The sequence below is a fragment of the Geospiza fortis genome, unplaced genomic scaffold, assembly GCF_000277835.1.
Source record: "Geospiza fortis unplaced genomic scaffold, GeoFor_1.0 scaffold333, whole genome shotgun sequence".
In the NCBI taxonomy this organism is placed as follows: domain Eukaryota; kingdom Metazoa; phylum Chordata; class Aves; order Passeriformes; family Thraupidae; genus Geospiza; species Geospiza fortis.
The window spans coordinates 583,808-598,015 of NW_005054347.1; the positions used below are offsets into that span (position 1 = coordinate 583,808).

General features: G+C 38.5%; 1 protein-coding gene across 1 annotated transcript in view; it reads left to right on the top strand.

Moving 5' to 3' along the window:
* Positions 1-14,208, top strand: part of LOC102044689 (vitellogenin-1-like) — a 42,787-nt gene that overhangs the window by 2,652 nt on the left and 25,927 nt on the right. Inside the window, exons 4-13 of the mRNA XM_005423073.2 lie at positions 505-756; positions 2,916-3,077; positions 3,763-3,914; positions 6,563-6,713; positions 6,813-6,970; positions 7,071-7,236; positions 8,304-8,426; positions 9,980-10,198; positions 12,244-12,461; positions 12,541-12,638. Of these exons, the coding sequence (XP_005423130.1) occupies positions 505-756; positions 2,916-3,077; positions 3,763-3,914; positions 6,563-6,713; positions 6,813-6,970; positions 7,071-7,236; positions 8,304-8,426; positions 9,980-10,198; positions 12,244-12,461; positions 12,541-12,638 (1,699 nt within the window). The remainder of the gene's footprint in view (positions 1-504; positions 757-2,915; positions 3,078-3,762; positions 3,915-6,562; positions 6,714-6,812; positions 6,971-7,070; positions 7,237-8,303; positions 8,427-9,979; positions 10,199-12,243; positions 12,462-12,540; positions 12,639-14,208) is intronic.

Below are 14,208 nucleotides of genomic sequence, written 5' to 3' on the forward strand. Positions count from 1 at the left end.
TCTGCATGTCTGGCTGGCCTAGAGGCCGTGTGTTTATTAGTTTCAGATTGCTGCCTGCGCTCTGTGACCCCAGTGAGGGAAATGACAGAGTTCACAACAGGAGTTAATGATGCTTTATGCAACATTAACTTTCTCCTGCAATTTCCTGAAGTTCTTCCACACTACTTTCAGGTAGCAACCTGCTGCATGTGGCTCTTCTCTGGCTCATTTCTTTGCACAAGTCAACCTTTGGCAATATGGATTTTCTGTGAAACAGAACAGAGTGCAGTGGCTGTGGAAATATCAGCCATTTGCAGGGCTCTCTTTCACTTTATATACAGAAATGTGTGTATCGACACTAGTTATGCTAAATGACAATTTCTAAGTTTCCCATTTGAAGAAGCTTTGTGTTATTTAAAAGCTTATTTTTGATGTGATTGAAGCCCTAGGTGCTTGTGTGCATTGAAAAAAAGTTAACTGGGGGGGAAAAACTGAAAGAGGAGTTTTATTCCCCCTTTGTTCTAGATTCACTCGATTGAAGCCGCAGAGTACAACGGTGCCTGGCCCGCGAGCTCGTTCTCACGATCCCTGAAACTGACCCAGGTCCTCACTGGGCAGCTCAGTAACCCCATCAAGTTTGAGTACAGCAATGGCCACGTCGGGAGCGTTATGGCTCCTGATTCTGTCTTGGATGATGGTCTGAACATCTACAGAGGGATTATGAACGTGCTGGAGCTGAGCATAAAGAAGGCGCAGAATTCATACAGTCTGCAGGAGGTGAGTTTTGGGTTTGGCCATTGTGGTGCCTTTGTAAATAAATGAACTTTCACTTCAGAGTCTTCTACTGCATTTTCTGTATTCATCCTTGTCATAAACTTCACTTATAAGAAAGACCTAAGCTTGGGAGATCATGATTAAGTTTCATATGGGACAACATTTGGTGGACATGTACTTAAACAGGACAACAGAAGAGCATATTTTTAAACTGGTTGATGAAAGTATTTCAGAAAATACATTTGCAGAATTAAACCCTTGGAAAATCTGGCTTGTGATTCCAGAGAAAGTAAACTGTGAAAGATGAAGCCTACATAAAATGGGAACACTGTATAAAACATGCTTGAAAATACAGTCTAATATTAAAGTCAAAATAACAGTAATTTGACTTTTTCTACCAATCATATATACTTTAATCTCTTCTAGCTCCTCTTTTAGGAAGAAAATAGTATATATGTCATAACATTACTGTAACAGCTTTGACAGTTGCAATTGATGCTCTGTTGAAATTTCCACTGTTTTTCAAGTTTTAATATATTAGTCAAGGTCAATCATCTGATATTACTATTCACCACAGAAATTGCAATGTGTTTAGTTTTTGTGAAACCATATTTACATTGATTAGACTACATTCAATTCAGAGATCGGCAAAACCTTGAAATTATTATACTTTCATGTTATTTTTATTGGAACTATAGACCAGAGTAACTCTATTTTTTTTTTAATTTATTTTTACATAAGTAGAATTGTTTCTGGGAAAGGAGCTAGATGATTTACTTTTTTGCACGCTGTTTGCTGTGCATAAAAATCCGTGTGGTGGTGTTGGATATTCTGCAGCACTATTTTCTCGTATCTAGTTTCACATCTTAATTCTTTCTAATTCAGTTAGCAATATGTTCTACTCTCACCGCTAGGCAATAGATGTGACTTCACCTTCTGGAATAATTTCCAAGTTTTCTTTGCTTCTCTCAGACAGCAACTGATTAATGAGCTTTGGCACCCATGCTTGACAATCTTGAGTCACTCTGCAAAGGAAGATAAACATTATTAGTCCCAAAATCTGAGCTGCAGAGAGGTTTAAAGGACTAACCTGGGAAGGTGTACATCCCATCCTGTGGGTTCAGGGTGTCTGAGCTGGCCATAAACTGCGCACAGCTGTGAAACTCAGCTGGGCAGGAGTCTACTCCATCCCACTGAACTCTCTGGGCCAGACACTCCCATTTAAAGTCTGGATGTCTCTACCATACCCTGCAGTGTGCAGAGACCCACACCTGTATTTGCAGAGTGCAAGGCTTCCAGAAATCTTGGCCAATTCCTATTTCTAGCCTTTACCAAAGACAGTGTCTCAGGGAATTCTGTTAAGCTGAAGATGAAGTGGGTGCATCTTGCTTCCTAAACACCACGTGACCATTTCTTTTCTCTCACATAGCCCAGAGCTGGTCTCTGCACTAGCTATGCTATAAATAACAATAATAAAAAATCAGGAAAATAACTCTTCCTCCTGAAATACAATCAAGCATTTTTCCTCTACAAAAATCTCACTGACTATGGAGACTTAAAAGCTCTTATAAATGTATATGCTCAAAATATTATTGAAGAGCTCAGCTAAAACTGTGAACTCAAGAAGATCCATAATCAAAACTCTGTTATACTGATTATTTTTTAATTATTGCTGGTCATATTGTGACAGATCACCTGATATTTCAAGGCCTGTTCCATAGGCATTTGTAAGCTCTCTGTAAAAGCAAGTTTTCAGGGCACAATGTCATCTCCAACCTTGAAATACTTTGCTGTTAAGATTTCATTCTGACTGATCAAATTATTTTGACACTTTTTTTATTAGTATTTTCTCAAAACATATTTCATAATCAACAGCTCTAACTGAAAATTATTACTCCCCTTTCCTGAGGCTCTGAGTGAAACTTTGGGGAGATTTAGTTCTCTCAGTGTAACTCTGACTTGGCTTACTGGAAATGGTACTTGTAAAAAAGAGAAGAAAGTAATGATCATTGCAATTTTGCTTCTGAAGAATATAAGGAAAAATAAAGCATTTAATTCCATTAGTAATTTTGAAAATGCAGAATTAAACAGGAAATTTCATGAGGTGAAGTAAAGCTTTGCATAATAGTGACCTTCTCTGATCCTGTTCTCATTTTTGCCAGGCTGGGATTGGTGGTATTTGTAACACAACATATGCAATCCAGGAAAACAAGAGAGCAAACCTAGTCTATGTGACCAAATCCAAGGACCTGGACAGCTGTGAAGAGAAAGTTCAAATTCTCACAGGATCAGCATACACTCATCTATGCAAGACCTGCCAGCAGGTAAATCAGAGTGGTATTATGTACAAGTATTTTAAATTCTTATGCAGAACACTATTTGATATCCACACGATCTCTTAATTTGAAATACTAAAATGAGAGGAAAATCAGATCTGCTGTATCCAGTTGTCAATATTTTCTTTCTGTATGAAAATGATCCCACAGAGAAGCAGAGGTCTGGGCTGCCCACTGTAATGTACTGCAAGCACACTTGAGCTAGCTCAAGCTAGCTGGCTTGGAACCCATTAATTATCAGCATGAGTTAGTTCACCTACTCTGTTGAGTAAAAAAAATAGTCACGATGTCCATTTTCTGCTATTCAAGACAGGTACTGCTGAATTTTATTATAATCCTGTCTTTGAAATAGAGTAGTTTATGCAGCTGCTCTCCTCAGAAAAAATGTGTCTGCTTCTCAAGGGAATGACCAATTACTTAGATTTGGGAAAAGGAAAAAGCAGCTAACACTTCTTAGCAGTAAAAGTAATGGAGACAGGCAGTGTGCCTGACCTCTCCCATGCAAGTAAGTGCACAGAATTCACACTGATTGCTCTTATGGCCAATGAACATAACAGTCCTGGAAAACAAATGAGTTGAAGTGGGTGATGTAATAGCCTCTAGTCACAGAATTTCAAAGTTCAATGACTTTTTATTTTCTTTGTTTCTTTTTTTTTTTTTTTATATTATAAAGAGGAACAAGAATTCTCGTGCAACTGCTACTTACAATTACAAAATTAAATATACACGCAGTGAAGCTGTAATTACACAAGCTGATGTTGAGGAAATCCACCAGTTTGCACCCTTCAACGAGATAACAGGAGGAAATGCTATTGTAGAAGCAAGGTACTGTACATATTGCTTTAATTCAGCAACCCAGTAATCTGAGTGAAGGACTGTAAGAGAAATAAATCCTTTACTTCCACAGCCTATTGTTTGCCAGTATTTAATTACATAAAATCCCAAACAGCTCATAAAAACAACCGTCACTGTTAGTTGTAAATCTGAAACCTGCACATCCCTATCCAAATTTTGTTAGCTAAACTTGGCAGGACTTGACTATTTTATTTCTCAGAGATATTTGATTTATGCCATAAAAGCCAAAACAAATGTAATTCCATCTGAGAAATTGTGAACTAATATATTTGAAGCAAAATACTTTGAAAGACAGTTACTCAGAAAAGAGAGTTCCCTGGAAAATAATAATGCAGTAAGACATCCTTGGAGACTAGTTCACAAGAAACCTAGATAGGACTTTGGATTCCTAAATACCATGGGCAGCTTGCAAATCTCCCATCAAAACTGTCTCTTGATAGAAAATTGGGTTTTATTGTAAAACAATTGGGTACAAGACATGATAAAAGCATTTGCTTTTTCACAGCAAATTTTGCATATTTCTTGAAGAAATTTGGGGCATAACACAAATATGGTTGTCTATGAAATTGTGCCCCTAGCTCAAACTTTCAGTATTTGAAATTTTTTCATCCATCAAATTCATTTATTGAAAAAAAATATCAGTTACTTATTTAATTATGGACTCTGTAAATAGGAGTGCCCTACTGAAGGGAGAGGCTTTTTGCATAAATGTCACAGTGCAGAAGGTGTTCTTTGATCCCACTCTACAGCTGCTGTAATCTTCACTGCTCCATTAGCTTCTGCAAGGAACTGTTGGAAACAGCAACATCAGAAAGTTTGTGTCAGTAACTGACTAACTTCATATATATAATGAACCTGTTCCATTTGGCTAACCAAACAAAACTAAACAAAAAAAATAAAAAGTGAAAGTGGCTTTAATATCTTATGCAATCAAGGTGTAGATAGGGACAACTGCAGTGTTCTTATTAAATTATGGGTTTTTGTGAGTCGGCATTAGTCTGGAGACAATGGATTTATGGTGCTTTACCCTCTCCTTGTGCAGCCTGTAGAGATTGTCTTCAGTAAGGTCTTTCTCAGCTCTCAGAAGGGTAGTAACTTTACTTTTCCCATTTTCTCTGCATTTTTATCATTACCCAGCTGAAGGGGACAAATATAAGATAGTTGGGAAGATGTGACTTTCTCACTCAAGTCTTCAGAAGTTATTTCCACAATGCATTCGCTGTTAAAAAAAAAGTAATCTATCAAGGCACTTGGAGCTGAGCTTTCAGACCGGCTCAGCATAAGACTCTTGCAGCACCTTTCAAGGCCAAGAGAGATTTCACTACTGTTTCACCAGTTTAATCCTATCTTTAGCATTCATTTGCTCTTCTCTTCAGAATACAGCATTTTCTCATCTATTCTAGGCAGATATATCTCTTCCCAAAACAATGAAAATGAAGACATAATAGATTCATCAGGATTTGAAAGGGGGAGTTAAATCTGCCCAAGTGTACCTGATGTTATACTTTGTGACCCAAATGCCCTTTCAATAATATTGTATAAAATTTCAAGAGAGAAAACATCTCTACTGATTCTGTAGCAGTTTCTATTCAAATTCCAGTGGCTTGTCTGTAAAGCAGTTATATGCTATTTTTCTGCAGCAGTTCTCTGCAATCCATATGGAAGGAGTGAATAGAAATGATACAGAAGATCATAGAGATTCCAAAATAAACACACCAATTTTCTACAGAGATTTCGAGAGACTCTGTAGTACAGCAATATTGCTTTTGGAATGTTTTCAGTTGTTCAGTACAAATACCTAACTTTATTATAGTGTCCTAAATGACCCATTTTAAGCATAATTGGTAGGATAGGTTGCATCTCTTTAGCTGAAAATGTAGAAAGATAGCAAATATTTACAAAGACAGCCTCTCATTACAATTATTCTTAATAACAAATGATGAAGGTTTGTTGCTTCTTAAAAAGTTTTCAAAAGGTCGAGCACTTTTCCAAAGACTAATCCTGAATTTATGTGGCCCTTTTCTTTTAAAATCCAATTTAAAGCTTCATGAGAAGCTTCTTTTGTAGTCCCCAGGATATTCAGCTTACCAAACAAAATGGGGAGGGAATTGTAATAGTTCAAGTAAAAAGATTGTAGCATTTCTTATTGTATCTAAAAACTTTCAATTCCATTTGAAGCTTCCAGGAGAGACACAGACACAAAACAGCTTTTATGAACTTCTTAAAGTGTTTAAATTAAATTTTAATTTCTGAGCAAGTTTCCCATCTGTGTTTTTCTAGAGTCCATAGTTTACTCCTTAAGACACAGCAAGTACTTCCTGTGATGTTCTTCAGGCCACAACCTCTCACCTCCCTCTTCTTCCATAAATTCCCTAGCCCAGTTTTTCCCAAAGGAAGGCAAAGGCTGGCTCTGCTCTGAGCCCTGTTGGCAAGCGCACACCTTCTCCAGAGTATGGTTCTGAGCAGCCTGTCCAAATGCATCTGGCTGTAAATACCCTTAATAACAAAACCTTTTGTAGCTGCATTGCAATATGGGGAAGCAGAATTACTGTTGGGTTTTTTTTTTAGTTTGTACCCTGCATCTTGTGATGTTTTCTTCCTGGGGTTCTCCGTTCCAGGCAGAAACTTGTTTTGACTGATGTGCAGAAGCAGAGGGTGGAGGTCCCATCAAAAGAGTACCAGAATCGTGGATCTCTTCAGTATCAGTTTGGCAGTGAGCTGCTTCAGCTTCCTGTCCACTTATTCAAAATAAAAGATGTGGAAAATGAGGTAAAGCCCAGCAACTGGACAGATTCTTTGTTGGAGATTTAGATCCCTGCTTGTGGGAAACAATGCATGTGATCTTCCTGCATTTTCATCTTTCTGCAGATAGAGGAAAGCCTGCAAGAATTAGTAGAGGCCACCTCTGACCAGCTTCCCAGTGATGCACCAGCAAAAGCTCTCAAGCTTCTGCACCTCTTCCGTGCAGCAAATGAGGAGAATTACGAATCGGTGTGGAAGCGATTCTCCAGTCGGCCAGCCTACAGGTACAGGCAATAAAGGTGGTGCTGCTTCTGCTGGAGATCCTCTGGGCTCCCTGTGTTCAGAAGCAGACCTGGAAAATGCTGCTTGCCTTTCCCATTGCAGGCGGCACATTTTGGATATAATCCCTGCAGTGGCCAGTCACCGAGCACTCAGGTTCCTGCGGCGCAAAATGGAAAGGCAGGAGCTCACCAGCTGGGAAGTGACTCAAACAGTGCTTGTGGCTCTGCACTCCAGCCCTCCAACTCAGGATGTGATGGAGGAAGCAACGGTGGGATTCTCTAAACACTCTCAAACCACTCTGCTGACTCTAGCATCTGTTGTATTTATTCATTTGACAAGATAGCAAAGGCTCTGAAATGACAAAGGTTTTATATCCTCCAGCGAGGTTGAAAGGGCTTTGTTTCCTGAGTGTCTTAAGGGGAGAAGAATGCAAATCAAAAGGGCGAAAATGAGTCCAGAATTAAACAGGAAATAAAGACTAAAATACCCCTCAGGGACAGAGGTTATTGCTGCAAACAGTGGCTTCTAGTCTCTCTTTTTCCAAATGTACTTTATAGTTACATCAGATTAGTTCTCTGACTGTCTACAAAGATAAGGGAGCAAGAAATACGTATTTGTTATATCCACGTATTTGTCCTAATTGTCCTAGAAGAATGGCTATGAATTTGAGAAGATCTGTCAAAACCAAGGGAATTATGTCAATGTGGAGGCTATGTAGGAGGAAGTCTGATTATTTTTCCATTTTTTTCTGTATATGCAGGCTTTAATCCAAGTCTCAGATGCAAGAACTTTACCTACCCTAAGTAGAGATGATGAACCCCAGACTAGAGTTTTTCCCCCAGTGAAAGCCCTAACAGCCCAACTGTTATTGTGTGCAGGTGCTCTACTTCCCACACAAGAAACCAGTGGGCTGGTGCCTCCTGTCAGCTCCTACATTTATAAAAGATGTTCCCGTCTGCCCGAGTAGTGAGGTCCATTCACAACAAATCTCAAATTCATTGTACTTATAGCTGAGGCAATCACAAAACATGACGAATGTTTCTTCAATAATGTGCATTTTTCCATTCCATGACTGGGTGATTTCTTCCCTTTGGATTATAGGCTATGCCAAATTTAAATGTGAAACACTGTAAAAGAGACAGATCTGCCTTCCAGATGTTACTTGGTATTACTTTACAATTACACTGTCAAATACAGCACTATCCACATATTAACTGAAAATCCATCAACAAAAAAAATCAAAAGCCTGGTTTTGTCTTTCATTGGGCAGAAACATATTTTTCAATAATGTTTCTCTTCATTAATGGTAGTAACAACCAGCTGCCTTCTCCCCAGCTCATAGTAAAGAAGCATTGCCCACGCTCCAGCTCTGTGCTTGGGAAGGTTTGCCACCTCAGCTACGCGTCCCTGTGCCACAAGCAGTGCTCCTCCTCAGACTCCTGCTCCGAGTGTCTCCAGGTAACCACGGGGTTATTTATCATTTAAAAGAAAAGTTAAGCCTTGAGTTCTTTCTTCATTATTCAGAAAGCTGTATTTCGCTTCACTATAGCGCTTCCTTTGGGGAAGGGAACCCCAGTTGGTTAAATACAGCATTTTTATCTTTAGATTAGCACACAAAAGAGAGTGGGAGGAAGAAGCAAACAATTCATAGCACTTTCTATCTGAGTGTCTCTGAGTGCTTTGTTGCCAATTATTAATGAAGTCCCGTGACATTGCTCAAAAATACTTTAAATGTAGGTATTATGTATATTTATAAATTAACTAAGTGATACAAAAGCCCAGGTTTTTGTCAGAATTAATGTGTCCTAGCCAGAAGCAAAGCCCAGTCGTCAGTATAGGCTATAAGGTTGTTAAAACAACAGTAATACCCTCCCTGTTCTACACTGCTTTTAATCAGCAGGCCTCAAAACAATTTGAGTAGTCATTAAATAGCATTTCCCAGTTCTAAAAATGCATGTCAAGTTTTGTGGAACCAACCACTCAGCCAGTAATAGCAAAGGAAAGAGAAATATGCGCTGAGTCTTTGGCACCCGTCAATCCACCATCCCCAGTGAGAGCAGGGTGTTCCAATTACACTGCGTGCCTGACATGATGTTTTTCCTGCGGTACATAGGCATGGCCAACATTCCTACATTGGTCTCCTGTGTTACAATTGCCACCAATGCTCTTGAGCTAATTAAATCTGAGAAACCCTGTGTCAAAGAATGAAAATTCTTTCCCAAAGCAAATGATTGTTTAGGCTTATTCAATGCATTTCCAGTGTCCCTTCATTTGATCAATGATATCAAGCAGACTTTCTGCGCCATCAAGGGATCTCAAATGTGTTATTTTAAAGTACAAATCTGTCTTGAAATTATTCTCTAACATCTCACTTCCTTTTTTAGAGCCATTTGTTTTCATTTAAAACTGTTATCTGTTAGTATTTAGTTCTTTGCTCTTATTCAGCCTTCAGATGACTACTTCTAATCTTGCCATACTAAGGGAAGTGTGATACAGTTGCTTACCATGAAGGCTGTAAAATTACCTAATTGTTGGCAGTGATCTCATTTTCCATCTATTAATCAACACAGAAAAGAGGCTGTCATAGCTGATTAAGGGCACCACCACTATCCATATCTTCAGGAATCTTTTTTAAGGGTCTGAAGTTTCAACTGTATCTGTATTTTTGCACCTGGCTTCAACTATGAGAGAGAGAGATGCTCAAGCAGCATTATTTCAGGGCTACCAGCTTACCTTGAAAGGCAGGGGACACTAGGTCCGAGTTGTTATTTTTTCCTTTAAAAATCTTACTTGATAACTTTAACGTATAGTGAGAAGAAGCTGTTCAGTACAGCTACACTTGTTCTATGAATAAAATGTTCTATTCATGAGGAAAAATAAGAATTTGAAAATATTTAAAATAAATGAATTGAACAAACTGAAATTATGGAAGTCAAAACCCAGAACTGGCTGGTGGATGGAATATAGATAAGAGCTGGAATTGAACTCAACAGATTCGTTTTATTTTTCAGCTTCTTCATGGCTTTGCAGGAGAGGCACTGAGCAAGTCTAGCACAGAAGAAATTTCCCTGGCTTTGAAAGCCCTTGGGAATGTAGGACATCCAGCCAGCATCAAGCACATCAAGAAGTTTTTGCCAGGATATGCAGCTGGTGCCTCGGATTTACCACTCAGGGTCCATGTGACTGCTGTGATGGCCCTGAAAAACATAGGCCTAAAAGACCCCAAAGTGGTAAGAAAACAGAGCTGCCTCCTTTGCCCTTCTGACTTCCACTTACAAAACTGCTAACAGATAATGGGTGATGAGGGAAAAACAGATCAATTTTTTTCAGAGATAACATTATTTAAAAAAAATACTTAGCCATTCCTCGGTAGGCATGTCTTATTTCTTTTGACATTAACCTCCCGTATTTCAGACTACAACAAAAAAATCCCATTAAAAGATACATTCATTGTTGTTGAAGACAAATCGGTATTTCCATTGCGAACATTTCATTTCCAAGGACATTAGACAGAAAACTAAATTATTGACCAAATGTGTTTAGTACTACTTCACCTTTGGTATGTGAGAGAACCACAAAACAAGGTTTTCAGAGAATTGACATTTAATACTGAGTGTCACATCTAATCGTAATTCAAGACCAGATTTTATTGTAAATAGATACCAGGGGTTTGCATCCTAATTACAAATTTACAGACATTGTGTGGGCTTAAGTCATAAACAGAGCATTTACTAAATGTGACTTTTGTCCCTGACTGAGATAATTGTTAGATCTCACATACAATGCCTACACCAGCACACTCTCGTGTACCACAGACATCGCTTTACAATCGTTTTCATTTTGAAGCAATCTGCTTTTAAATGGGAACCTTTTCAAGCTTTTCAAGATCTTTTTCCTGATGTTGAAATGTCTTGTTTTATATAAGTAAATTCTTAATATAAAAAGGTAAAATAAAAGCTTTCATTAACTATTCACCTACTAATCAGTATCAGTGTTTCCATTATACTCATTTTTTGCATGTGCTTCCCAGTTTGAGTGCATATATTGATCCACAGACAATAGTAAGCCAGGGTATGCTTTTAACCAAAAGAATAAAGAAACAATTTAGTGGAGTGCAGGAGCTGGATGGGGAAACGCAGGGGAGGGAGGGGAGAGAATTGCAAGGATAAAAGTTAAAGTATTTTCTGGGGAAGAAAAAAAGTCAATTTGATGTTTGAGACCAACACTGCATCTCTGATTGCTCTTTGGCCTGGCTTTCAACAGGTGCCCCAGACCACTCAGTTTCATTTTCTATGCATTTTGTTTGAGGAAAATTGATCTGGAACAAGTTAATGAGTGTGGCCACTTTTTTTTTTGTTCAAAAAACAGTTCAATTCCTGGCTTGCAGCTAGGTACACACCCATATTTGGATTAAATGTACATAATTCATTGCCTTTTTACTGTTTAATTTGAAAATTTAGGCCTACTGCATCTTTGTCACCTCATCTATACTGACATTTGATAATCAACATATTCAAATTCATAAAACCAGTCAGGGTTTTTCCAAAGTTTGCTGAAGTTTCCTGGGTCATTCTTCATTACAACTCATGGATGTGCTCTCACCCAGGCAGGACAGGGCTGTGCAGAAGGGCTGCCAGAACAGTGGCACATCATCCGCATCCATTTTAAAGTTAGGGCCAAAGGCTCCTGTGCCCCCTGGAAACTGCAAAAGTTCCAGTACAAAATTGTTCTTGGTAGTGAATATTGCTGAGGGCAAACACATCAACCACAAGTACTACAAAGGAAATTACATTTATTGCATTCCATTTTGGTTTAAGCTGCCTATATGACGTAGAGATTTCTGGTAATAAATTGGGGTTTATTTGTTTAGTTTTTATTCTATTATTTAGCAGAAAGTACCCCAGAAAATCGCGTTATTAGAAATAAGTTATACCTTTATGTATAGGGATAAGTGATTGCTGAAATCACTTCTCAGTTATGTAATGGATTCATGAAATCTCTTTTACCTAGAGAAGGATAGCTCAAAAAAGGATGAGAGACTTCATGTAGAAGTTATCCAGTGATACTCCTTGGCTTTGATTGTGTAGGAAGTCAGACTACATTGCCATAATGCCCCTTCCAGCCCTTGGACTATGAAACCACAGGGTTGCCATAATAAATAAATAATCCAAATTTTTACTTTGCTATTGATGAAGCAGATCATTCACTGCTGTTGGGTGCTTATTAGCAAAATGTTCAAACATACAGTAAAACTGGATTTATCTATTATTTTCAGGTCCAGGCTATCACCCTTGAGATTTTCCTGAATCAAAAAATTCATCCTCGAATCCGAATGTTGGCTGCAGCCATTTTACTTGAAACCAAGCCAGGTCTTCCAATCGTGATGACATTAGCTGATGCTGTGCTGAAGGAGCCTAGCATGCAAGTGGCAAGTTTCATCTACTCTCACTTGAGGGCCCTGGGTAGAAGCACAGATCCAGATCTTCAAGTGCTGTAAGGAAAATTCCCTTCCTAGGAGAAGCACTTGTTGCAAGCCAGTTGAGATGTTAATGCGCTCTCCAAACTTTTCCAGGGGTTCTGCCTGCAGAATGGCTGTCAGAGCTCTAAGTCCCAAGTTTGACAGGTCTGGATATCAGTTCAGCAAGGTTTTCCGCTTCAGCATCTTTAAAGGTAAGATCCAGAAGATTTTGTAGAAAATATACAATGATGAATATCATTGGGGAAACAAAATTGTACAGTATGAGAGCCCAATTCTCCTAGCCAGCTGTTAGGCTGCTTGTTGTTCCTCCATGTTTTCCTATCTTCAGTGAAAAAAATATGAGAATCTCAGGCTCTCCATTTGAAGAGTTTTTATGTCCCTGTGTGTTTTGCATTGTACAGTGCCAGCATGAAATTACCAGAGGGCTTGTGGGGCTCTAACCCTCCATTTTCATTAGTCAGGGAGGCACATGCTCCTGTATCAAATGCTGTATTCTCAGTGGTGCTTAACAATTTCATACCATTGTTCAGCACCAAACAAACAGAAGGGACCTAAATTACTGCTGAAGTGGATTAATTTCTACCAGTGTTGAACACCTACAACTCCTGCTGCATCCAAATGTGATGCTAAATACTCTTCACCCCAACAATTGTGCCCAGTGAAACAGAAAACTCTGAAAACATTCAGATGTGACAATTCATTGCACACATGTGCAGCTACATCAGGTTCATTGTCTAAAGATTTTTCTTGCATCTTCCTACCAGGATTCTTTACTAGAATGAGCAAATCCATGTATGGTATCTGGAGACTGGCCACTTACATCAGAGTTACACATGAAAATGCAGTTAAAGTAGGGAAGGACCAGATTAGAAGGGAGGTTTTGTTGGGCCACATTGTAGTTTTTGCTATTTTCCATGTATGTTATTTTTCTCAGAAGACTTTTTTAAGCAACTCTTCTATGTAAATAACCATGAGAGCCTCAGTGATTTGGCATAGGTAGCTGGTAGACTTGGGAGATTATAGCTCCAAACACAGTCTCCTTACACATGCTGTTTATCTATCAGGAGTCGGATGTTTTTAGAACTTTTGTCATTCACTGATATGTGTTAAGATTCTTCTCAAAACAATCAACATTAAGACACTCTGAAACATCTGAAATCCGTAGTGCTGAGTGTACAAGTACTGCTGCCTCCTTTTTGGAGACAGGGGTGTGGTTTCAAAGGCTTTTGTAAATCTTATTGTTGTCTTGCCCCAGTTTTTTGGGTTTTATGTGACCATTTAATGTGTGCTATCATAGAAATAAATATGATACATTCTGTAAGAATCACAGTAATATGCTATACATGTGCTTGCTGCCTCAATGATGGAGATAGCAAGTGTTCAAAGAAACAGTCACTAATATACACCACGTGAATATCTGTACTAGTTAAAATACATTCAGGGATAGATACATTTTCTGTTAATATGCAGATATATGTTTCTTGGTTTAGACAGTCATTTTGTCTTCTAATTTTTGCTTTTAAAATTAAGCCCTGTAAATTTTCACAAAGTGAGAAAGAAGGGTGCAATATGTGTGAGGGAGGCTATGTGAAATGAAATACTTTATTTTGGCTGTAGCCTGGAAATGCAGAAATGTAGCTGGGGAATTGCTGTTACTTCCTAGTGAAGACCATTGTCAGTAATTTGGCTACCACAGATAGGTAGGTCCTCATCCTGAAAAATAAAAAACAAGATCTTTTTCTCACACATGCTAATCTTAGA